Genomic DNA, 24773 nt, shown 5'->3' with positions numbered 1-24773 from the left:
TTTATACTCTCGACATTTAATTATCATTAACTTCTTCTTCTTCTTCTTTTTTTTGTCTTGTTAATTAAAATTAAAGCGGCGTGCATGAAATACAATCGTTGCCATTAACACGTTGACCGCCGCCATGTCAGTCATCGATGAATGACATTAGACTTTACGTTTAGGCCACGTCAGTCATCGATGATTGACACTAGACTTTACATTCAGGCCACGTCAGTCATATGTGACTGACACGTGTCGTCTATTTTCTTTCAATACAAAGTATACCGTGGCCTGACGAGAATTTCCCTTAAAAATTCGCGTGGTGACGCTCGTACGTGTTAACTCTCGTATGTATATTATGTATTTATGTATACTATATATATATATATGTATATAGAATTATTATTATTTAAAACTATAAACACATCGGGATAATGGCAGATTGTAACTAATGGAATGAATTTTAACATTACACGCAAAAATTTTGTTACATTTTCTTCTTCTTCTTCTTCTTCTTCTTTCTCATTTGAACACTTTTCAAAATTGAACTGTTAATAAAATTACAGAAGAAAAGAATAAACGATAAAGCTCAAGTTTATATTGAAATAAAGAAATTGGAAGAGAAAATAACATTAACACGTTGACGCCGGCGTCGATTTTCAGTGTCTGCGCTGTGGGGCGGCACTCGAATCTAAGATGCGCTTCATCTGGCGGCGCGTGATTTTTGCTTGTTCAAACTTGGACCAAGGTGGACCACCGGTGGTACGCGCCGCCCGATGGGACAGTCAAGTGCGGGCCACCGGTGGTACAAGCCGCCCGATGAGACAGTCAAGTGCGGGCCACCGGTGGTACAAGCCGCCCGATGAGACAGTTTAGTGCGGGCCACCGGTGGTACGCGCCGGCGTGAACGTGTTAATAATAATAATAATAATAATTATAATTATAATTATATAACAAGGAAATATTTAAAATGACAGTGACAAAAGTTAAAACATAACACATCGATCGTATTTTCTTTTTTTACAAAAAAAAGAAAAAAATTGAATTAAATCCAACAACTCTGCCTAATTTTTTTTTTGACACCATATAGAAATATTCAATTATTTTGTACGTGTGTGTGTGTGTGTTTTTTTTTACTCTGACAATTGTATATTATATAATATATTGCAATTTATATTAATTTAATTATTGTATATTAAAATTTTGACCAAAGGCACACGTTATGGAAGTTTGGAAAAAAACCCTGTCTTTTGTTTCCTTTACATAATAATAATAATATTAATAATAATAATAATAATAATAATATTAATAATAATAATAATAATTTGAAATATTATTTCATTATGTAAGATATAGAAAAAATCTTTGATATAGAAAGCGAAATATTTCGATAAAAATTATATTATTGCTTTATATAATTGATCTATTATATATATATATATTTATAAACAATTTTTTTAATCTTCGGCATCTTCAGCATCCAATATATTTTTGAAATAAAATGGCTGAAAAATGTGTCCCTCTCCTTTATAAAATTTACTCATAAATTCCATCCTGTAAAAACAAGAAATAAAAAAAAAAATTATATTTTATACACAAATAATATTAGACGAATCGAAAATTAATGGCGTCGTTACTACGCATGTCAAATTATTTCTAATATTTGAAATAAAAAAAAAAAACGATTGATGATATTAAACATTTGTATTGGGATCTCTAACACTTAAATACGCTATCTGGTGGCTAAATTCAAAATTACAGTAGATAGGTCGAATTGCTACGCCACGCCCCTTCCAGAGATCCCAATACCAAATAAAAAAAGATTGTTGATAATATGATTAATTAACTGAATTATTAATTAATAATAAAAACTTGTTTGAATTTTGAGGTTTAAAATGCGACATTACTTTCTGCTCCAGCTAATATTTATATTCATATAATTATTAAATAAAGATAAATGAAGATTTACCAATGTAACCGAAGAGTGTGAAGAAAGGCTGATAATCCTTCCATTAATACGAGAATGGCAATAGTAAAAAATGCCCAACCGGCAAAAATAAAGAACAAAATAATGCTGTAAACGTATCCACCTTCTAAAGCACCTAATCCCATTCGTAAAACCCTGTTCCAAAGAACTTCAGATAATTGAGAATGAGCTAATGACAAAGCCCAAAGACGTAAATACGATGCAGTATGTGAAACTGTTGATAAAACGTATTCTATCGTATGTATGGCTTGATAAATCATCATTTCACCAAAATCACTATCATGATCTTGTTGTACACTAACAGTTTGACTTCTTGATGGTGTATTTTGTAATTCTATATCTTGTGATGCATTACCATTTTTCTGTAATACAATTTATTTTTATTTGATTAATTTTCTTAGCTATCTGTAGATATGTGTGTGTGTGTGTTTAACAATATTTAAAAAATACTTACTAAAACTTTACCAACTTGTTTTAATTTTGGTTTCAAACAAAATTGCGTGTAAAGCGGTTTACCAAGTAACATCGTTGGAATACATAAAAGTGCAATTAATACAAAACACGTTTGCATTGTCGCTTGACCTTCGAACATAAATTCGTAACAACCTTCTTCCACTTTACTATGTTGAAATAACATCATATTAATAAAGGTATTTAATACGGATGGTGCACAACCCGGTTTAAATCTTAATGCTGACATGAAAAATATTTCAAAAAAAAAAAATGTTAATCAAACAAATTGACAATGTACAAATTATTAAATAATAATAATAATATGATATATATACCTGGTGAGGTAGCATCGTATAAAATCCATTTAATGAACATCAAAACTGCCATGTAGAAAAATAATACCAGTAGGAAAATTAATTGTGGTAAAAATTCGAAGAACAAACTCGAATATTTTTTAAAGTGTCTACAATTAATAAAAAAAAAAAAAAAGAAAAAAACAATGATTGTATTAATTAATTTAAAAATGTAATTTTTATTAAAAAAAAAAAAAAAAAAAAAAATGTTATTTAAATACTTACATAATATTAACGACGCTCATACAAACGCCAAATATCATATGAACGACGCCAAATATTATGGACAATTTCATTTTGAATGAATTAAGAAAGAGTATTTTATTTTCGGCAAGTGACCAAACAGGATCAACCCCAAGTGGATAAGGTGATTGTTCATAAGCATTAGTTGCTGGATCCAAGGTTAAAGCATGATGATTTTGTACATCCGTAAAATTGTAATGAATTTTCCAACTGGATCCAAAGATATTTAACGATTTTGCAAATACATCGTTATAAATGATACCAGTATAAATTGAAAATATACCCATCAGTAATATAATGTAACGACCACCGAAAAATATACTTGCAATTTCATTTTCCAATTTTTGTTCCATTATCTTCTTTTCACGTAATATCATAATGGCGGCAAATATTGTCAATATTATACCTGGTGACATAAATACAAATAAATTTAATAATTATTAATTATTATTATTATTATTATAGATTTAATTTTGTCAAATTTTAGAGGTTAGGATACTAAAAACAAATAAATTAGGATACAAAATAACAAGTATACTTGTAAATATGAATTTTTGAAAACACCGATACATATTTCAATATTAATTCATTTCTAATTTTTGACAACTATAGAAAATTAGCCTTGAAAAGAAAAATTCAGATTGTAAATTCATATTTAAAGTTGTACTTAACAATCTACATTATTATTTATTTATTTTTAAAATAATAATTGATACTAACCGTGACCAGCATCCCCAAACATAACACCGAATAGAAAAGGAAAAGTAACAATGGTGTAAAGTGCAGGATTAGCTTCACGATATGAAGCTATACCATAAGCATCAATCAACGTTTGAAATCCTTTAGTAAATTTATTTGTCCTATTGAAGGTTGGTGGATCTTCACTCGTTTGAATTATATTGAGAAAAGATGGTATTGTACTACCACAAAGTTTCTAACAGAAGAAGATAACATTTATGTACTAAAATTGGTTGACTGTAAAAATGAAGATGGTCCACATAAAATGTTAATAACTTCTTCTTCTTCTTCTTCTATATACTTTTCATTTTCATTGACTATGATAATAAATCTCTTGAAATATTCGAAGAATATGCAACAACAATAACAACAAACAAGATGAATGTAAATTAAATACTTAAATACCATGGACCATCTTGTACTTCATTGAAAGAAAAATTGATTTTGTATATTTTCATTTAGTAAACTTACAAAATTCAATTTTTGTTTTTTTTTTCTTTCAAGATTTAGATTAAAGGATAACTTACAGAACCTTCCGTTAAACAAGCCTGTACAAGTCCTAAATCTGCAACTGGTACCCAACACTCCCCAATCAAACATTTCTTCGAAACGTCCATGTTGAATAGATTCATCGTGTGATAAATAGCTTTCATTTTACGAACCATGATACTCCAATTGAATAATTCTTTAGCCACGCTATGTAATACACGTTGACGATGATCTTGTGTTTGATTTAACACCTACAAATAAATCGACAGATGGGCAGAGAAAAAACATGCAAAGGAACACAAACGAATTATATCTATATATATATATATATATATATATATATATATATATATATATATATATATATATATATATATATATATATATGTATAATATTCTTAATTAATAATTATTAGAAATAATTCTTGATATTGTTCATTAAATTCTCACCAAGTTTAAATCCTCTAATCGTATTTGTACATCTTTAACCATTTCCTGACGTTCTGCGTGACTACTTGGACAAGGATAAAGGGAAGCGTGAAATCCGGTGCAAACTTTTTTAATACGGCTCTTCAATTGTTCACCTTGGAAAAAGGCGACGAATGCTGTTTTATAAATTTTGTTGCCCTAAAATACAATTTTAAGAAATAATTTAAACACAATGAATAGCTTGCAATGGAGATTGCAAATAGATATAAGTTGGAAAGATGCAATTTGTATTTTGAGTGAAACAAATGTTCGTAATTTTGTGACACTGTGTTTTGGATTAAATGCAATTTATTGAATATATTTAATGAAAATATTATTAAAATATTAATTTAGAAAATTGACGAACTTTTGTTCTAATTTTTGTATTTAATATTAAACATAAAAACAAAAACAAAATGGACGCATGACACTAACGGTAGCTGGATCCTCCAATGGTTTTTCGAGTTCTGCTTGACGAAGGAATACATTTCCACGTGATATTCTCCATAGCATTCTCTCAAAGGTTGGTACTCGTTCACGATTAATAACTCCGGCAACGAATCTATACAAAATAATATTAATAATTATATAAATCAATAATATATTATACACATTTTGACTAGTGTAGTAGAAATAGGTATACTAAAAATGGTGGTATATCTAGTGTTAAAATCATTACAAAATAATAAACGAAATTTAACATAAATATAATCAAATGTCAGGTGACAAACCTAATCAAAAATACACCCCCATTTTGATTGTATTTACATTTGAATTTTGAAACTGCATAAAGTATTGTGTTGTTTGTAAAGTTTAATTATACAAATCAATAATAGGGATGTAATTAAAATGATTACAAAATATTTAACGAAATTTAATGTAAATATAATCAAATATCAGTTGACAAACTTAATCAAAAATACACCCCCATTTTGATTGTATTTACATTTGAATTTTGAAACTGCATAAAGTATTGTGTTGTTAATAAAATTAATTATATAAATCAATAGGAAGGAGTATATTAACCCCTATTCAATATTAAACGAAATTTAATGTAAATATAATCAAATATCAGTTGACAAACCTAATCAAAAATGCACCCCCATTTTGATTGTATTTACATTTGAATTTTGAAACTGTATAAAGTATTGTGATTGTTAATAAAATTAATGAAATTAATTAATAAATAAATGATGGTTAAACTTACTCGAGTCTACCTCGACTCGAAGCACTCGGATTCTGTGCTTCCTCGTTAATCAGAGCCCTAGTGATCGAGTCGTTGGCCTCTTCCTGTTGATATAGAAGAAGAAGAAACGACTCTTGATTCTTCGACAAAACGGTAACATCGAGATTACACGAAGGAGGACGGCGCGCGCTATGTGAGAGGATAATAGCTGCTCAACTACTTTTAGGTAGGTACCTCCGTGAAGAATACTTGCGTCTTCTCTAGGACGTGCCATAATTCCGTCAGTTCTAGATAGGTGCTTTTCAAATTGACCGCGTTGTGGCTCAGCTCTAGTATGTCGTTCTCCGTTTTCTCGAGATGGGCCTTTTAAAATAACAATTGTTATACATAACAATTATTTTTTTATTTTATTATTTATCATCTCAAATATCTGCCCATTAATTATGAAAATAATTTTAAGTCATATTATCTCTTGTTTTGAAAATATTTAAACCTTTTCGTTGCTAAATAAATTTTTACTAAAAATACTTCATACAAAATGAAATACTTTATTGTTATTATAAATTTTACTAAAATGCATTTAACAATATAAATAATAATTATATATATTATTATTTCAAATAAATTATTATTATTATTATATTATAGCATTCAAATAGGTTAAAGAATTATTGGGATCTTTAAAACTTGAATACGCTATCTAGTGGCTAAATTCAAAATTACATTAAATAGGTCGAATTGCTACGCCACGCCCCTGCCAGAGATCCCAATATTTGTTAATGTCACTTTCTAACCTTTAAATTAAAATAAATTAATTTTATTAACGAGTTTTTAGTTTTAATCAATAATTTTAATTAATCTTGTTAATCAACAAACTTTATTCTATCGACAATAATATAAAAAAAAAAAAATTAAAAAAATTCAATTGGGTTTTTTGATACAAATATTACAAAAATTGACCTGCGTAGTATTACTTTGATACCACTAAAGTCGTTGAACGTTAGAATGAACGTTAGAAATGACTTATTTATATAATATTGAAATAAAAAACATTATCTGACGATTAAATAATTTTGAAAAATATTCTCAAAACTCTACTGAATTTGTTTAATATGAAAATAAACGTCTGTGTTATGTGAAATATAATTTGATATAAACTCAATTTGTTTGGTTATCTTTTGATATTTTGACTGAAATCACTTTCATAATTATGGGCATATAATATAAAGATAATAAGGAATAAAAAAAAGATGACAAATTTCTAACCTCGAGATCTATGATAGCACGTGGATTAGGTGCCCTTGGTAATTGTGACATATTATCGGGTATTGGTACGTCGTCCTTTCTAACTTCCGCTTCGATGTATCGTAATTTCCTTTCTAATTCGTCGCATCGTCGTACTTCGTTAACGAATTTTCGTTGAAAATAATTCTGATCCCCGTTCAGCTAAGAAAACGTTTAGAATTATTGTTCTCGATGAATAAACATTTGATGATCAAATTAAATCCCATTAGCTTAACCCCAATAAAGTTATTTTTGAGAAACCAACTTAGTTTCAAGTGAAACTTTAACTTATGATTATAGTCTGGTAGCTTAATTGGGTTCACAAAAGTCTTATTGGGTTGTCCCAAGGTTTAAATTTGATTGATAATGAAAATTAAATTGAAAAAAAGGATTCGATGGAACTTACGTCACGAAATTGAACCGTGCCAGTTTCTCCAAGTTCAGAAACGGAAAGATAAGCAGTTTCTGGTTGGATGAACAACTGGCAAAGGGCCATTTCTTCACTTCTGAACATTGCCCCCATTTTGAAGGCGTTTTATTATTTTTACCCTGTAACAAAAATTTACAATTTTAAATTGAAAAAAAAAAAGAAAAGGAATTTTGTTGTATTCTAATTTTGGAACAATATATTCTTTATTTTTTTTTTATCATAATATTATATTATTATTTAAATAATATATATATATATATAATATTATATAATAAATATTATTGAAATATTATTTTTTATTATTAAATTCCAATTTTTTACTAAAATTCAATAAAAATTAAATTTATTTAGTATTTCAATGATCATAGTTGTACAAAAATGAATCAAATCAACGTCCATTTAATAGTTTCAAAAGTATACACATACTTTTGTATCACTTTTTGATTTCAGTGATCATAGTTGTACAAAAATGAATCAAATGAACATCCATTTAATAGTTTCAAAAGTATACATACATTTTTGTATCACTTTTTGATTTCAGTGATCATAGTTGTACAAAAATGAATCAAATCAACGTCCATTTAATAGTTTCAAAAGTATATAAACACTTTTTTATTTCAGTAATCATAGTTTGTATAAAAAGAAAAAAGAAGAATCAAATTAATTTGTAGGAGAAAAATCGTGATAGAAATATAAATATAAACATATGTTTATTTCATACGACATATCCACTTACGTAAATGTGAATAAAGTCAATTACAAAGGTCTTATCTTACTGACATCTTGAAATTTTTCCTTTGCATGTTTGATTATTAAAACTCGTCGTCTTGTTTTTCATGTATATATGAAACGTCATAACCATAACTTGAAATAACTTTAACGTGTTTTCACAGAAAAGTATAATTTCTTATGTTTGTTTTTATTTATTTATTATTATTTTTTTTTTTTTCATTTAATTTTATCTCTCATCACTTTTTTTTTACAGTTTTTTCTTCATTTTTATTTTCTACACTTTGTTGATACATCGAGAAAAAGTTTATCCCTTGTTTGTTCTAATCATTGAATAAATTTCATATTGTATATTTGATTTTGTTGAATTATAAACAATATATAAATAAAGATAAAAATAAAAATTTAAAAAGTTAATAAAGTAACATTGTAATGAGAAAAAGAAGAAGAAAAAGAAGAAGAAGATTTATGTATTATAAAAAAAAAAAAAAAAAGAAAAATTCCCCCAAAAAGAAATCATTTTATTTCTTAAAACGCGATCAAGGTGAAAATCGTGTTTGATTTGTGAACCTTATCTCGGTATCAATATTTGAATGAGGTCTTATGAACACCGATTACATCTGCGAATAAAACCGACATTAAAATTTCATTTGCTTGTTGAAACATCGTAATAGTGTAAAAAACAAGGTATCTTCTTTTTGGTATCTTATCATTAATTGTAAAACACAAAATTGTATTATATAGCATAGTGTTTTATATTTTAATAAAATAAATTTTAGGTCATTAAATATGAAATGTCTGATTTCGAGATGAAAATAATCCAAGTAATCAGACAATTTATAATTAATAACTTAATACAACAACAATTTCTTTTTTTCAATTAAAAATATATATATATAAACAAATAATTCGCGATTAATAAAATAATATTGCGATTATAAATGGAGATATAAACTATTCTATCTTTCAAGTTGGATGAAACTGCACACAGTGTGCTAAATTTGATTAAAATCGGTTCAGTAGTTTAGGAGTCCATTGCGGACAAACAACGTGACACGTAATTTATATATATTAAGATATCCTATCTTTTAAGTTGGATGAAACTGCACACAGTGGGCTAAATTTTATTAAAATTGGTTCAGTAATTTAGGAGTCCATTGCGGACAAACAACGTGACGTGACGTAATTTATATATATTAAGATATATTATATTATATATTATAAAATATAACATAATATAAATATAGTATAATATAGTATAGTAAATATAGTATAGTATAGTATAATATAAATATAAATAATATATATATATACTAATAAATATAGTATAATATATAATATAAAGTATTATATAATATATAATATATATATTTTTTATTTATCGAACTACAATCAAACGTACAACTTATCTAACATAGTCGCGATAATTAACACCTGAATGATCCCAATCTATTCGTGATTCAATCAATGATTGCTTACTAACGAAAAATAGAAAGAAAAAAAAGTACAAAAAATACAAAAAATACAAAAATCGATAATTATCGATTAGATTATAAGGTAAATATTAAATATAATGAATTCTCTTCATAAAAAAAAAAAAAAGAAAAAGAAGAAAAAATAAAACGAAATGATAGTGAAATCCAATTCGCGTGTTCTGTGAGTTAACTTTGAATAACAAATTGTTATATGACACTCCTGTTAAGGACGACAACGTATGAGGGTCCTTGGATCATCGATTTATCCTATGATAGGAGATTTTTACCATTACCTGTTAAAATGATAATGGGTGCAGCTAACACCACGCGTGTGCTTGAACAAAAAAGAAAATAAAACAAAAAAAAAAACCCTCCTAAAAAGAAACGAAGAAGAAAATAAAACAAACGTTGCGTGAGAATACGGTGGGGACTTTAATAAAAATAAATGAATCTAATTAACTTAATTTCATTTCATTTCATTTCAAAGTACACGTTTTACTAACACATAGAAGAGATCCTCATTTTTTGTTTTATTATTAATGTCAATATTATTATTATTATTAAATATTAAATATTAAAAAAAAATTGTTTATTTCGTCCTAACCTCATTTGGTGTTTTTTTATTTTTTTTTTTTTTTATTTAAATTTATTCTGAAAAAAATGAATAATTCCAATGAATTTTATAAAAGACATTTATTTAATTAATATTTTTCTATAATTTTTATTTTTATTATTATTATTATTATTTTTATTATTATTAACGTGTAAACTTTATTAAACAAATAATTGATCGAAATTCCAGATTGTAATCTGTGCCACTTGACAATACAAAAGATAAGTCAATGAGAATAAAAGAATGATTGTAATAAATATCTCGTTTATCTTTCATTTCTTTTTTTTTTTTTTTTTGATATCATATTTTTATTACCCCCTCACTTTTTAATCAAAATAATAATAAGAATAATTTTCCACGAAAGGAAATCTAATTAAACAACAAAATTTATTTCTTAATTGTTGCATAATATTATTTTATTATTATTATTATTAGTATTATTATTAATTATAATTATAATAATAAATATAAATATTTAATATATTTAAAAAATAAATTTATTAATTTAAATTAATTTAATTAAAAATTAATAAAATTCGTAATAATTAAAATATCAAATATAAAATTAAATAATATAAATTATTAATTTAATTTAATTTCATTTATTAATTAATTTAAAAATAAATATTTCTAATATATTTTATAATAATAACAATATTTATTTTTTATTATTTATTATATTATAAAAATATTATAATAATTAATAAAAATATTTTCGTAAATAGTTTCTCGTTTGATTAATTATTAGTTAATTATCTATATCATTAATATAAATTTGAAATATCGAAATATCATTGAAAATATATTATTATAATAATAATAATAATAATAATAATAATTAAAAAATATATAATAAATACTCATTATCATATTTTTTTATTTTTTTTTGTATCGTTTGAATATTATTTGGTTGATTACGCTGATTGGTTGGTTAATTGTTCGATCGACAAAACTATGATAATTTATCTAAGAAAGGAAATGGCGATTAAGAAATAAGTACCATTAACAACGTTGATCAATTGATTAATTGAGAAATTATTTTTGAAATAAAAACAACACAAAAATAACAAATTCCGTTTCTACGTTTATAATTATTTCTTTTTATTTTTTTTTCCTATAGATGATCAATTATCATCACGTGATCACGATCACGTGATTATTAAAATCGTAATTATTACTTTTTTATTTTCCATTGTTTTTCATTCGTTTTTTTTTTTCATCTGCGATCACGTGATTATTAATATCATTCATATATATATATATATATATATATACATCGTAATAAATAATTTCTGTACAAAAAAGAAACAAATATAACGAAGATAGGAAAAACAACAACTTTTAGAATTTAATTAAAAGAAAAGAAAAAAATTAATAATCATAATATTCAATGTCATAACAAAACAACAATGGTACAGACTAATAAAAAGATAATTATTTAATAGAAACACGTGAGACTGGATTAATCATTATAATAATTTATTATTCTCTTATTGTACTTATAAATTAACATATTAACGTACGTATATATATATATATATATATATATATATATATATATAAGGAAGAATATTTGGCGCATGCGCAAAAACAATCCCGGTATATCATTTTGAATATTAGAAACGAGTCAAATCATTCCCACTACAAAATAATAAAATAAAACAATAATTTATATAAATAATATACAAAACTCTCAACAACAACAACAACAACAACAAGACATAACCTATATTTAATTTCTATTAATAATTAAATATAATTATTTAACAAACCTTTCGATAGAGAATGACAGATAAATACAAAAGACAATTGTATGGTAACACCAACGGAAGTCAACGAAGAAACACGAACATTAACGAAGTTACAAATACGCTAATAATTAAACGACGAAAAATAACGAACGCGTATTTCAAATGTTTTCGTACTGATCACGACAGGTGCAACACCGAACACGATGACGAGTGATTTGACTAGATTCAACCATACGCTTGAATAAATCCCACCTTTTCCTACCCCCTTCCCCCCCTACCCCTCACCCTGCCCCTACCTCTACCTCCCCCACCCCCTCCTCCTCCTCCTCTAACATCAAAGAGATAGAAAAGAGTAGTAGTGGTAATGGTGATAGTGGTAGTGGTAGTGATGGTAAAGTGAAGTGAAGTGAGGTGGAATAAAAAGGGTGGAGTAGGGAGATGTAGAAGAAGGGTTGGGGTGTGGACACAAAGAGAAAAAGAGAAAAAGAGAGAGAGAGAGAGAGAGAGAGAGAAAGAGAGAAACCTCGTGATGAACTTCCATATAGCCACCGCCTTTTCTAATAAGTTGTTTTCTCTTTTCGATATGCGATTATCGATCTTTACTTTTCACTCAACACAACACTACACACACATACACACATACGCTTATTTAGAAGATTGGAATATTTAATCGTATAAATCAATAAAAAAAATAATAAGAAAGAAATTATTCAAATGATAGCTTTAAGTTAGGTGTTTGTACACTCATACATTCATACACATACTTATCACCTATAAATTATATAGGTTATGTATATACATATATACATATATATATATATAGAAAGAGAGAGAGAGAGAGGGACTGATAACGAATTAATGGATTCAATCAAATGAGAAATTTAAAAAATATATACATTTTTGTTAATAATTTATTTAACGTGTGTGTGTGTGTGTGACTATATAATTATGACAATGGGTGAAGGTCAAGTGATTATTTAAAATTTATTTTTTAATAATTTATTTTTGACGATTTTAATCCTTTTTTTTTAAATATATATATATATATATATATATATATATATATATATAGTAATGCAATTGATTTTATTGATTTTTTTTTTTTTTTTTTAATTACAATTACAGTCAGCTGATCGATTTTTAATTTTTTTTCTTTTTTTTCTATCAAATATGATCATCCTAATATATGTACAATATCGTTAAAAAGTTGTTTCCATTATATACGTGTAATTCAAAGATAAGATTTTTTTACAATCACAAATGAAAATATATTCATTCTTTAATATTTCTTTTATCAATTCTACTTGTAACAATAACATAACACCTATATAACTTATTTAGAGATAAGAAGAAGAAGAAAAAAAAAACAACTAGTTAACGACGACGAGAGTACGCGGTTATCTTTATGCTCTGCGCGCCATTTTTTTTCTTTTGGTTGCACTTTAAATGAATATTTTTTTTTTCATTATACCAATCAAATAAATCAAAATTGTGATTTAAATATATATATATACAGTTATATTTGATTTTCTAATAAAAATGGTTCAATATAATATTTTATTATCTTGTAAAACATTTTTTGTAAATTTTATTACGTTCGTTTCTAACCTTATTTCTCGTGGTATCACTTTTATACATTTTTTAAAAAATATAATGCATACATATATTTATCAAAGAAGAAGAGATAGAGAAATATTAGAAAACATAATGAAATAAATTTATGTCAGAGATAATAAAAAAAGTAAATATACAAAGAGGCCTATCTCGTGACCCAAATTCATAATGCAACGAGAAAAGAGAGACGACATATGTTTTTACCTGCGTAATAATACCGGCGCATTTTACGAAACACCTATCACCATTCGATTTAATTGAAAAAAAAAAAAAAAAAAAAATAAGAAAAAAAAACAGAAAACACTCATTTCTAAATACCAATAAAACTTTCAAAAATCCAACTTCATTTGCATTTGAAATAAATTCATACAAATAACAACGATACTTAAATCGTATTTCCCGCCAAATATTTCCAACGAGTATTCAAAAGTATCACAAGATGGCAGTTGCTTTCCCGCAAGTGAATGCTCATTTCGATTACTACATCTACTCATTCGAGGATGATTTCATTTTTATCCTTGTCTTTGGGGAGCAAAGTATTCCATGATCGTCTAGTGAGGGTGCTGTTGCTAAAACCCATTACAAAATTAAACCCGCATCCTCATTTTTTAAAAACAAATGTGAGATGCAATTTTTGGAAAGCCTCTTTACCTTATAAGAGGCTATAAATTATCATAGTAACTAGACATAAAATTAAAAATATCAAAATTTACCATTTTAACAAACAAAGAAACGTGGAATTTGAAAATAGTCTTCTTAGAAATCAAAAGACAGTTTTATTACTGTATAACAAAAACAAGTATTATATACTATAATAAAATGGCGCTCATTCAAAACAGAATAAATGAAGTATTATGAATTCGTGTTTCAATGTTACTGATGACGAAACAAAATTCCTCTTGAATTAATATTCAATGATTTATTTTATATTGAACTTTCCTTCTTCTCTCAACTATATTAGAAGGTCTCTTAGGGGATATTGGACACAACACGCAGTATAATTATTTAATTAATGATTTTCATGTAATATGTATGTTGTGTTTTGTTAAACAGGTGTTTTGCTTAGAGTGAATGTGTCGCCGGGGTTTGCACAATAAGCGCAGATTGTGCAACGTGTGTTAAATTTTAAACGCACGTAAAGAATAGTTACATGCAAGCCCCGAATGTGGGCCACCAATAGGTAATAGTTACTACTACTATCTGGTTTGTGGTTTTTAGTGTTGTCCCACACCCAGGGCTTCTACATTTAAATAAACGTGATCACGTGATTATTATTATTATTCGTCTAGTAGATATATATGCATGTTGTGTGTATGTATGTATGTATGTATGTATATGAAACTAAAGTTCAAAGATGCAACACACAACACATATATAACTTTACTGTATTTTAAATAGTTGAAATATTTGTACGATAAAATTTGAATAGAATAATTTTGTAATATTATATAATTTATTATTATTAATTTTTTTATTTTATTTTATATATTATATGTAAAATTAATTATATATTATTATATATTAAATTGTATATATTTAATTTTAATAATATTATATAATGTAATATTTTTAAATTATATTAGGTATATAGCTTTGTTTCCACTATTTTCCTACAGATGGCTTATAGAAAAAATGGCGGAAGCAAATTATACGATATACACCTATTATAATAATAATATAATTATAAATATATATATATAATATAAATATAATATTTAATATATACAATTTATTATAAATAATAATAATAGTTAATATAAATATATGATATTAATAATATTATATAATATAATTTTTAAATTATATTATGTGTACAACTTTGTTTCCACTATTTTCCTGCAGATGGCTTATAGAAAAAATGGCGGAAGCAAATTATACGATATACATCTATTATAATAATAATATAATTATAAATATATATAATATAAATATAATATTATAAATAACAATAATAATTAATTTATAAATAATAATAATAATAATAAATTATATATAAAATAACGAAAAGAAATAAAATAATTGTAGACAATATTAAAATTATCATAATAAAAACTGAATTTACATTTTTCATATAAAATATATTTCAAATGACATTAAAAATACGGTCAAGTCTATTATTATCGTGTGAAAATAACTTAGCTAGAATAAATTGAAGTATCTTCGTGAAAACCACCTAATTTAACTCGAGTTTATTTGATTCGTCATCATCATCATCATCATCATCATCATCATCATCATCATTATCATTATTTTTTTAAATATTCTTACAAATATTATATTATTATTATTATTATTATTATTAATATTACCTTATTTTAATTATTGTTTTTATCAAAATAAAATTTGTTGAAATATTATATATTACATAAATATTATGATCATACTTAAATACAAATAGTGTGACACAATTTTCATAGTTTCAATGAAACATTCTTGAGTTCTTGAGTAGAGATCATCTTTCATGGGTTATGATGCCCATATTGAACAAGTTAGATAGAACACTCTGGCAAAACGACCTACGTTGAATACTCGTGACAAAATGGCTAAGTAGTTGAAACCTTGGATCTCAATCAACGAATGAATAACCTTAATAACCTAACGTATAGTTAAATCTACACAACTACGACAAAGGAAACCGCGAAATATCCTTTACAATCATTTGAGTAGAAATCGTCGACACTTTTCAAACAAAATTAGGTCTTCAAATACAAAATGCTCTTCAATCGAATCAAAATATAAGATTTTTTTTTTTGTTTTATTTCTAAAATTACTAAATGTTTCCAACCTTCAAAAATATTGTACTTGTAAATATTGCAAATAATGTGCATACAACTTGTATGCATAATTTTTTATTTTTTATTTTTTTTTTTTAAGAAATTAAAATAATTCTTTTCTCAAAATTTTGGATGATTGTATATCACAAAATACAAAATACAAAATTAAAAATATATGTTTTTGATTATACAAAATATGCGTACACAATTATACACACGTACATTTGTGTGTGCATAATTATTTTTTGTTTTTTTTTTTTGTTTTTAAATTAAAATAATTCTTTATCGTGGTACCTTGAAGTTAAAAAATTGTTAACAAAAATCTCTTCATTTTTCTATCTCACTGTTTTTTTCCTATCTATAACGAATATTATTATTATTATTATTATTATTATTATCTTTAGTTAAACGAGATAACACATACATACATATATATATATCATACTAAACACTCGGGTGAGAATGATTTATGAAAATAATTTTCTTACCGTAGAAAAACTTCCTCGGGCGAAAGTAAAAATAAATTTCGTGTGTTATGTTTTTTAAAAACAGAAAGAAAAAAAAAACCCATGAAAATAAACACGGAACTTTGAAAATATCAGACCACTTCTGGTATAACAAAAAAAAAAAAAACGATATTTTAAATACTAATATAAAAAAAAAAAAAAAGATGATAATGATGACGATGCTGACAAAAAAAAAAATAAAAAGAAGAAACCGCAGACTGTACAACAGACTGTATTTAAAAAAAAAAAAAGGAAGAAGACATAAAAGAACGAATCATTTTTTTTTCTAATCTTTTTTTTTTTTTTTTCAAAACCCAGAAGGTGATTTATGTTCTCATCAATTTTGGCTTATGAAGTGAGTTACACCGCGTGTTCAAATAAACTACAGTCTGTTTACTGACTTAATGGAATGTAACGTGTAGAAAGAGAAGCTTCTTCTTCTTTTTCTTCTTTTTCTTCTTCTGCTTCTTCTGCTTCTTCTTCTTCTTCTTCTTCTTCACGAGTTTAGAAATGTCAACGACCGTAAGAAGAAAGAAAGGAAGAAGTCAATGATGTCTTTCTTTATTTCTCTTTCACATTTTCTTTCTCATTTTCTCACGAAGTGATCAAAGGTGGGGGAAATATCGAACTTTTACTCTTACTTCGTAACACACACACATACATATACATATACATATATACATACATGTATACATAGTATCAATAATCAATTTCAAATATTTGTATTTCAGATATCAGAATAAACCACAAAAATTTCATTCATTTTTTTAAATTATTATTATTATTATTATTATTATTGTTAATGGGCATTAGGAGCTAAAAAATTTATTGCTGTGAATACTAAATCTTCTACAGTGTTAAAGTCTTCATTTTTTTTTATTTAAAATTAATATAAAGTTTCAATTTATTGTTAAAACGTTGAGCGCCACGTCAGTCATAGATGACTGACACTAGACTTACCGTTGAGGCCATGTCAGTCACTTATGACTGACACTAGACTTCCCGTTGAGGCCACGTCAGTCACTAATGACTGACACTAGACTTTCCGTTGAGGCCACGTCAGTCGCCTATGACTGACACTAGACTTTCCGTTGAGGCCATGTCAGTCACATATGACTGACAACGTATAACATGATATATATCTATACGACTTGCGTGGCCTGACGAAGACATCCTTAAAAATTGGCGTGGCGTTCAACGTGTTAGTCAAAAACGTAGGATGAACTTTTGAAATTGTTCTAAGAAATAAGAAAATTCCTAGATCATTAATTATTTCTTTTAGTATCTTTCTCGAAGTAACGTACTTTTGGTTGTTATGTCAAAATAATTTATCATTTGTCAATTTGAGTTAAGTTTGAAATGAATGGTAACAAAAATACAACGAACATTACTTTTTAGTATCTCCTAATACGACACGTGACACCACCGACATCAAACGATCTCCTAATTTTGTTTGAAATGAACTGTAAAAAAAAAAAAACCGAAATAAACGAAGAACTCAAGAAAAGAATCAATTTAGACAATGTCAGCTGGTGGTTGCTTGAAAATCAGGATATACAGGACAATCATCCTACCGGTAGGTCCTTTATGGTAACGAAACGTGGTGTCACTTACGTTACGGGATCAAAAGAAATTTAGGGTTTGAGAAAATAAAGTTGTTTTCGTAAGATGTTCGGTGCAAAACGCGATGAGGAGGAAACGGACGTAATGGAGACAACCCCATAACGTAGAAGTACACCGAGCGTACAACAAAACCGGACACCATTAACGTCGTAAAATCACGCCGATTAAGATGGGGCAGATGACGTGGACGTGCATGGGGGGATGGATCGAACGGTGTATAAAATACTGATCGGTATACCGAACGGGAAAAGACCATTGGGTAAACCGAGACGTAGATGGGAGGACAATATTGTTTGGGGATCTTAAAGAAGTGGGCTACGAGGACCGCGAATGAACGGGGTCGTGCTCAGGGACGAGAACACTGGCCGGGATTTGGTATTTGCGGCAATGAACTTTCGAGTTTCTAATAGCAATTGATAATAATAATTAATTGGACGAATAAGAGTGTAAATCCCGTAAACGATGGTGACGGGACCAATCCCCTGTGTGGAAGCAGCATATAACCATAACTTGAGGTCAGTCACATGAGTCTGACGTGGCCTGACGGGGAACTTCGTTGTCAGTCACAAGTGTCTGACGTGGCCTGACGGGGAACTTCGTTGTCAGTCACAAATGCCTGACATGGCCTGAATGTGGAGTTCAGTGTCAGTCACTGATGACTGACAAAACATTCAACGTGTTAAAGTTACATATATATATATATATATATGTGTGTATGTTGAGTAAGTTAACCGTTATCAGAGCGTGACGTCATTCGATACAGGAAAATCTTTTAAAAAAAAAAAAAAAAAAAAAAAAAAAGACGAGGCGTATATCCGTGTGGGCGAGTCCTAAAACCGTTACCGTGTAAACTCATCCTATACTTCTTGCACTCTAACTATAGTTATACATCTATAGAACTGTTCTTTCTTTAATTCTAATTCAACATGATACTTTGAAAATTCTAAAAACATACTAATACCATTACTATATTAGATTTAATACAAATGTTAGAATATTTTTGTTAATGGATTCTGTTGTATGTGTTGCAATATTAAAACGAAATGTGAAAGTTTCAAATGTGAAATAAAACAAGAAGTAACACTACAAGTGATCTTCCAACGTTACATAAAAGTATCAAAGTTATCTCGAGTTAAATTGTTATTAAGTAATATAAGAAGAAAAAATAAAATATATTATAATAAATAATACGAATTTTTTTTTTAAATATGATTATTGTAAAGTAAACTAAAAAAAAAAAAAGAAAAAAAAACAATAGAAAATAATAATAATAATAATACAATAAGTTGACATATATCAAATCAATCTTATTTTATTGTTATTATTTCAAACGTGACTATCAATTAAATGAAGATATTTCAAAGATTGTTTTACTATAAGATGATTATCTAATATAACAAACGTAATACGAATATTATATGATATCAAGTTTGTATGATAATTTTTAACACTTAAAAAATAAACAATACATATACTTTTACATGATAACAAAAAGATTATTAAGAATAATTTATCTTTCTTTTTATATATAATAATAATAATAATAATAATAATTATAATAATAATTATAATTCATTTCAAGGAATTAATCATTATCCTTATCCTTAATCTAATTTCAAAGATCTAATTAAAACGGATATTACATCTTCACATAATACACTTAAGAATTTATCTATTAAAAATATCTTATATATATAATATATTCAAAGTGTTGTAAGCTTTTGATCATAGTTCATAAGTTGAAATAAACTTGACTCACGTATTCGATTGGACAGATTGGCATCAGTGTAAGGAGAACGTGTTTGATAAAATGCTACAAGCTAGTATAATAAACGTCAAGTTAAAACGTTATTCTAATACCGTCATTACATAATCGTATTCGTGATCGTACTAACCATTTTACAATTGGTTAAATCCATCTCACCTCCCTTCCTCCATCATATACAACTTTATTCTTTTATTCCATGGACCTCATGACAAATAGTAAAAAGGTATAAATACTTCAAAAAAAAAAAGAAAAGAAAAAAGAAATAAACATGTGTCAGAAATGATAATAGAAGAAGGTTAGATAATAAAAACATAGATTTATTTACGAGGTGAGAAATAAACGATAATATTAAGAATGTTATTATTATGATGTTGGTGGTGGTTAAATAAGTGAGTCAAATGTGTTGTTAAAATAAATTGAAATGTTTGATAAAATTATTTTAAGTGTTATATACAATTATTAGTTTAAATATTATATATATATATATATATATATATATATATATATATATTAAATTTTAAAAATTTATAAATTAATTTTAAAATATTAATAATAATATTATAATAATTATATAAATATAATTTAATATCTTAATATATATATATATATATAAATTATGTGTCACGTTGTTTGTCCGCAATGGACACCTAAACTACTGAACCGATTTTAATCAAATTTTGCACACTGTGTGCAGTTTCATCCAACTTGAAAGATAGAATAGTTTATATCTCAACTTATAATCGCAATAATATTTTATTAATCGCGAATTATTTGTTTATTGACAAAGAGTCATGATTATCTCTGTTAGTTCGATAAGATTCTAACAGATGGCGATATAAGGTAATTCGTTGACTTAAGACGTGTGTATCGGACTGATTGCACCCCTAGTATACATATATATATATATAGATTATTTTACGAAATAGTAGTGCATTATTTTCAATGACTTTGGTCCACCATCTTTTGGATAACTGCCGAATTTCTTGACGATGAAAAAACAAACACAAACAAAAAAAAATAACCAATTTGTATTATCATACGTGTGCCATAAAATGAAAACTTTTATTATTTCAAATAATTAAAGTTATTCGAAGTATTTAAATAAAAAAAAATTTTTTTAAAAATGAAAAAAATGTTTCCCCCCCCCCCCTCCTAATGAGAATAATGAAATATTTATTTCACGGTTAACGATAATAAAAGAAGAAATGAATGTTACGTTGCGTTCGTGTCAGGTGCCTGATGCCATTTTGAAAAAAAATATCGTTATCGTTTTTGCAAACGTGATATATCTATAGAATGAATTCCGATAAAAAAGGAATGAAAAAAAAAAAAAAAATAGCATATTACAAGGACGGTACCAAAACGTCGTAAAAAAAATACACGTCTGATACTCCAGCACGATAAATACTATTGATTTCAATTCTCACGTTGGTCACAACCTTCCGTGTATGTATTCTTCTCTTTCTCTCTCTCTCTCTCTCTCTCTCTCTTTCTATTCTTTCTTTGCTCTGAACAAAAAAAATCGATGTGCCCAGGTTATTTTATTTATATCTATGAACGAGATATTTAACTAACGAACAATATAATATATATATATATATATATATATATATATATATATATATAAATGAATATGTAAAACTATATAAAAACATAATATAAATTTCCTACTCATTAAATTTGAATTTACAAAAAAAAAAAAAAAAAAAAAGATAATTCATCAAAAGTATTGTCAAATTATTAAAAATAATAAACAATAAAATAATAATTTATTTTATTATAATAATAAAATACTAATTTAGCAATAAAATACTAATTACATTAAAATACTAATAAAATACTAAATATTTGTTACACTGATACTATTTTGATCTATTAAAAAGTATATTACTTTGTTTCCGCCATTTATTTTTTATAAGCCATCTGCAGGAAAATAACGAAAACAAAGTTATTAGGTGTACAACATGTTATTTTATTATTAAATATATATAATATATATTATTGTTACAATCGATATATATTTTGATCTATTAAATGTAAAACTTTCCGCCATTTTTATTTTTATTAAGCCATCTGTAGGAAAATAGCGGAAACAAAGTTGTACACCTAATAACAAACACACCTATAAAAAATAGATACTTTAATTATCTTATTATATTATTGTTACACAAATACATATTATAATCTAACAAACACATGTATACATTTATATTATATGTTGTATCTGTAATAACAATATTATTAGATATTATTCTAATAGAAAAAAAAAAAAAAGACAAAATCAAAATTGAAACCGAAAGTATGATAATAGAATGTACTCTTTTTTAGTTCGATTACAAAATAAGTGTGTTGTAAAAGTAACCACAAATTCGGCTACCAACGGTGTCTCTCTTTCTATTCTTACGTTTCATATGGGCTATTTACATTCGACGCCTGACACCATTCCGATAGGCGGATGATGTTCCGGGCCAAACCGAAAGAGACTACATTGTTCGCCAAAATACGCGCGCACGCGCACGCGCACACTCACCTACTACGCGACACACCTGAGCAAATGTAGTAATAAAAAAAAAAGAAATTAAAGAATCAAATCAAATCAATTTCGTAAAGTCTGCTACAAAACCTTATATACAAATTGTATATTGTTATTAAAACATATTAAAAAAAAAAATAAAATAAAATAAAACGGTTCGCCAAAATACGCGTGCATGCGCGCGCACCTACTACGCGATACACTTGCGCAAATGTAATGGTAACAAATAAAATTTAAATAAATTTAAAATGTTTAGTACAATGCATTTTAAATGTTCGTTGTATGCAACCAATCACGAAGGTCGTTTTAAAAAAAGAAAAAACAATTGTAGGATTCCGCCGTTTTGTTCGTTTAAGAATTTCAAATAATTCACATTCAAATATTTTGACATTATAATCGATGCAAAAAGTTTAGTACAAGTTATAATAAATATTTGAATACGAGACTATAAATAGTATCACACTATATATATATATATATATATATATATATATATATATATATATATATGTATACCGGGTCTTTGCTTGAGAGGTTATCATCATCAACTTATGGTTAAGTATACTTACAAATACGCATCGTTTACGCATCATAGGAAAGATAACGAGATCAACCCGGTTCTGACCGTTCCTTCAAACCAACCAAACCTGAATCCTCAAACGCGTGCGCGTATATTAAAATGATATCGATGTAGGAATTCTTCTACTGCTAAAGACGAACGACCGGTCATGAACTCTTTGCAAAACTTTGAAATTATTCTATAGAAACAACTTTTACAAATACTTTTACAAATATATCGAGAATAATTATAATAACCGAAAATTTGTTTTGTTAGTATCTTTTATCGTTTATTCTTATTACTTGTTTATTGATTCGTTTCTTCCATTTTCTTCATTTTTTGTTTCTTTTTCATTATTTAAAAAAAGTTTCCGATTACTTCCGCATAGCGTCGCCACAATTCTTCGCGATAGATATTTCTAACGGTAATAAATCTTTGATTAACTTTCGAAAAAAAAAAGGGAAAATAAATCGCGATAAATTCAATTAACGAATATAAATTGTTTTAAATATATATATATATATTTTTCTTTTTTTTCAAATAAAATAAACTCGATTGAATTAAAACAAAACCATTCTTCTAATATACATTAGTAATATATTACCGTATAACTATTATAATCACATAGAAAAAAAAGAATAATAGAAATAGAGATAAATAGATAGAATGAATGAATGAAAGAAAGAGAGAGAGAGAGAGAGAAAGAGATAAAGAGAAAGGAAAAGAGAAGAAAGAATAAAAGAGAAAACTACTTACTCGTTCCTCCCGATAATATCCAATAATGTTGAAGATGCATTTGCAAAAAAAAAAAACAAAATACGTATACACTTAAAAACTCGTATTATTTATTTTACACGTTTTAACTCACGATAGATTACACCTCGTTTTTTGTTCGCGGCCACGTTTTTCCCGCGCTCGGAGTATCTTTAAATATAACAATAATAACGATAGGAGGATTAACCAACGCACTAATCGATGTCAACAGTTCGACGGATCGTCGTGAACTGACCAACGGCCGCGCAAAATCCTACCCCCACCACTACCACCATCTCACCACTAAGAAAATACGTTTCACACGCGCCAATCGTAAATGTAAACACGATGACAACTGGATGTGGGATACATAATACCCCCCATCGTCTTGACGAATAATTTAACCGATTATTATCTTCTATTACCTTGACTGACGACGAGTCTCTTCCCTTCCCTTCTTCC

At 26.7% G+C, this 24773-nt stretch overlaps 1 protein-coding gene and 1 non-coding gene across 5 annotated transcripts; one reads left to right on the top strand and one right to left on the bottom strand.

The window, feature by feature from the left end:
- Positions 1–30: 30 nt before the first annotated feature.
- Vha100-2 (V-type ATPase subunit a family protein Vha100-2) lies at positions 31–24605 on the bottom strand. Of its 4 annotated transcripts, none has more exons than XM_015320932.2 (14): positions 24315–24605; positions 7590–7732; positions 7166–7345; positions 6134–6262; positions 5921–6039; positions 5149–5275; positions 4696–4872; positions 4284–4496; positions 3739–3952; positions 3001–3424; positions 2758–2885; positions 2424–2662; positions 1952–2331; positions 31–1536 (listed from the first exon to the last, which is right to left on the bottom strand). In XM_015320932.2, the coding sequence occupies exons 2-14, from the start codon at positions 7704–7706 to the stop codon at positions 1440–1442; spliced, it is 2544 nt and encodes an 847-aa protein (XP_015176418.1). In that variant the 5' UTR covers positions 7707–7732; positions 24315–24605; the 3' UTR covers positions 31–1439. The 4 variants fall into 4 exon arrangements, with proteins under 4 accessions (XP_015176418.1, XP_015176421.1, XP_015176420.1 ...); XM_015320935.2 differs by having other exon boundaries at positions 5921–6003; positions 24315–24603; XM_015320934.2 differs by lacking the exon at positions 24315–24605 and adding an exon at positions 20458–20500.
- On the top strand, positions 14307–14437 carry LOC149033760 (U4atac minor spliceosomal RNA). Its single transcript, XR_016176035.1, has one exon. It is a non-coding gene; the product is annotated as a U4atac minor spliceosomal RNA (small nuclear RNA).
- Positions 24606–24773: the final 168 nt, after the last annotated feature.

This window comes from Polistes dominula, unplaced genomic scaffold (genome assembly GCF_049000335.1).
Source record: "Polistes dominula isolate Pdom_NZ unplaced genomic scaffold, Pdom_raw_medaka contig_29, whole genome shotgun sequence".
Lineage (NCBI taxonomy): Eukaryota > Metazoa > Arthropoda > Insecta > Hymenoptera > Vespidae > Polistes > Polistes dominula.
Note: the sequence above shows the minus strand (reverse complement) of the source record. Positions and strands in the feature narration are given on the sequence as shown.

Excerpts from the sequence above, each read along its gene's own strand:
- Vha100-2 (XM_015320932.2), bottom strand. The coding sequence starts at position 7,706 with ATGGGGGCAATGTTCAGAAGTGAAGAAATGGCCCTTTGCCAGTTGTTC. Across the intron at positions 2,886-3,000 it reads ATGAGCGTCGTTAATATTAT|ACACTTTAAAAAATATTCGA; the intron begins GTAAGTATTTAA and ends TATTAATTGTAG. Across the intron at positions 2,663-2,757 it reads ATACGATGCTACCTCACCAG|CATTAAGATTTAAACCGGGT; the intron begins GTATATATATCA and ends TTTTCATGTCAG.